General features: G+C 29.4%; 1 protein-coding gene across 1 annotated transcript; it reads right to left on the bottom strand.

Moving 5' to 3' along the window:
• Nucleotides 1-1,368: 1,368 nt before the first annotated feature.
• On the bottom strand, nt 1,369-2,516 carry LOC111896717 (uncharacterized). Its single transcript, XM_023892699.3, has one exon. The coding sequence runs from the start codon at nt 2,015-2,017 to the stop codon at nt 1,454-1,456; it is 564 nt and encodes a 187-aa protein (XP_023748467.1). The 5' UTR covers nt 2,018-2,516; the 3' UTR covers nt 1,369-1,453.
• Nucleotides 2,517-2,898: the final 382 nt, after the last annotated feature.

Raw genomic sequence — 2,898 nt, 5'->3', positions numbered from 1 at the left:
ATTATTTCTTGGTGATTTGGTGATTTTAGGTGTTATTCTAGTGGCATTTAACAGCGGTGCGGTTTTCTGATTTTTAGAGGTTCTTTCTCGTTTTTCTGATTTTTCTGAAATAGGCAAAAGTATGTTTTCTGATTTTGGAATTAAATGTATAAAATGTTTAAAATATATGATTTTGTTATTTGTTTAGGTTTACTAGTTTATGTTCATATAACATGTTTGGAATTGGATATATATAATATGCATGATTTTGTTATTTATTTAGGTTTGCTAGTTTACGTCGTTATTAGATGATTGGAATTGAATGTATAGAATATATAATATATATGATTGTGTTAGTTGTTTAATATCTAGGGATTTGAAAGTGGTACATAAATGGGATGATTTTGGGGTTAAAGATTATTTAATTATAATTATACCCTTAGTTATCTTCTAAAATTTTATAAAATTAATATGAACTTTAAATTAATTATATTTAGATCCTTATTTGATCTAAACAATTGATTTTGATAAATCAATGGTTTATATTATTTTTTACACTTTTCACAAAAAATCATATTCACTCAGTACTCACTCACTCTCTCTCTCTCTCTCTCTCTCTCTCTCTCTCTATATATATATATATATATATATATATATATATATATATATATATATATATATATATATATATATATATATATATATATATAAGCAACGTCAAATGAATATACCTAAAAACCCTAGAAATATAAAAAAAAATACTTTAAGATCTAATTTTTTATTGTTGACTTTACAAACATAAAAATCAAAGATTTTTATTCAAAATCGCTGAAATGTTTTTAAATTTTTTTTTAATAAAATTAATAATTTTTTTCAACGAATTGGTATTAAAAAACTACGATTGTTAGGTTTGTAAAGTAAAAAAAAATAGGCATCTTAAAGTATTCTTTTCTATTTATTTGTATTGATTTAATGTTAATTAGTATCGTTATTTATATCTTACTTCTTTTGTAATTTTAAAATTTTGTTTTCAATATTATAAAAGCTAAGCTAGGGATGAAAGTGGGTTAAAACTCAATCCTAATGGACCCGGACCCAAAAAACTCAGAGACCGGTTAACGGGATTTTGTAAGACTGAAACCCGACCGGTATATAAAAACCCGTTCCGGGTATGATATCAGGTAATGTGGGTCTAGAATCAAAAAAATCCAAAAACTCTAAAGTGGGTCGGCTGGAATCGGATAAAGCAGATGTAGAACCAAAAACCAAAAAACCTAGGAAAAACGTAATTTTTTGGTAATTACCATAGCATGTTGCACCATAAACATACTTTGATGATTGATAACAAACAAAAACACAAATTATGAGTTTTTTTATTAGATCCAAAAATAAAGATAACGCTTGAAAATTTTATAGAATCACAATCTACAGAAACTACAAAAGCATAAAAACTGTTAAAAGTCCTACATAGATTTTAGACCCTGAATCGACTTCCACATGCGTAAGTGATGTTGCATGAGCCACCAACTATTACAGAGTACTTATGAACAGGTCTCGCAAGGAAAGGAGGCAAACGAACAAGAAGATCACAAACACATTGATCATCAACTTGTGACAACCACTTGCAACATTCATCTTCCATGGGCGTGTTTCTATGTCGGTGATGCCTACGATGCTGATGTTGTCTATGCCCATGCCCATGATTATGGTTATGTTCTTGCTCATGTTCATGTTCATTATCATCATCATCATCATCATGCCTATGCCCATGCCGATGTCCATGCCTGTGGTCGTGCCTTTCGTCATCAGATGGAGGTGATGGTGGACCAAATGGGGCGCGAGGTGCTTGAGGAGGTACTTGTGTGAATGGGAGATATAAACAGGCTTGATTAGCAAGGGCCATTTGGTAATTGCAGAGTGGGCGAGGGATAAAAGGGGTGAGTGGTACCACAGGGACTACTACCTGGCCTTCGGTGCTGGGACGAAGAACCAGAACCAACATGAAGAGCACCAATCTAAGAACGGTGAATTTAATCATAGTTTCTGTACAATATCTAACAATTTATGTCTACTGATATATATGTAAATGCATTCTGCATACAAGTAAAAACCATAAACTTTGTGTGTTCTTGGGTAGGTGTTCTTGTGGGCACGTGAAAATCAAAACAAGGAGTTAAGAGCTTGCTTTACTTTTGTAATTGTTGTTTTGTTATTCACCATCATTCCCTTTGCATGATGTTAAGTTAAGATTTTGTTTGGTGGAGTATTGTTGACTTCCAATTTACCCAACTTATTCCTACCACAATTTTACAAGAAAAGATATGACAAAAGTTGTTCCTTTTGCCAAGAAATTCCAGCCATGATTTAGGTGGCGACAATAAACAGATTCAAGCTTATAGGGTGCAGTTAGTGGACTTCATAGATGGACGCTATGTTACGGAATAAATAATTTAGAGGGCTAGAAAGAACATTTTAAAAATATGTGGGAGCCGAGAGCAATTTGACCCTTAAAGGAAAGCTTATTTTAAGAATTTCATTTCCCAGGTCATTTTGTCAAACTAGGTAACGTAATGTTTTTTTAAGTTTTTTTACTTTTAAAAAAGCTTTTAAAATTTGTTTACCATTAGATAAATTTTTTTGGAGACATAACTTTAAAAACTTATTGTTTTACATTTTTTTTTAATTTTGTCATATTTAATCTTTATATTTAATAATATTTTATTTTACAATTTAATTATAATTAGATATTAGATTTTTATTAGTCAATTAATTATTTCAATAGACAAAATAAAATAAATATATTTTATAAAAAAAGTTATAGAATTTAATAGATTTTATCAAAACCTTCAAAATTAAAAATATAAAATATTATAAAACATTGAGGTTATACAATTTTTATTGTTTTTGTATTTTTATAAC

The sequence above is a fragment of the Lactuca sativa genome, chromosome 1, assembly GCF_002870075.4.
Source record: "Lactuca sativa cultivar Salinas chromosome 1, Lsat_Salinas_v11, whole genome shotgun sequence".
NCBI classification, from domain to species: Eukaryota; Viridiplantae; Streptophyta; class Magnoliopsida; order Asterales; family Asteraceae; genus Lactuca; species Lactuca sativa.
Note: the sequence above shows the minus strand (reverse complement) of the source record. Positions and strands in the feature narration are given on the sequence as shown.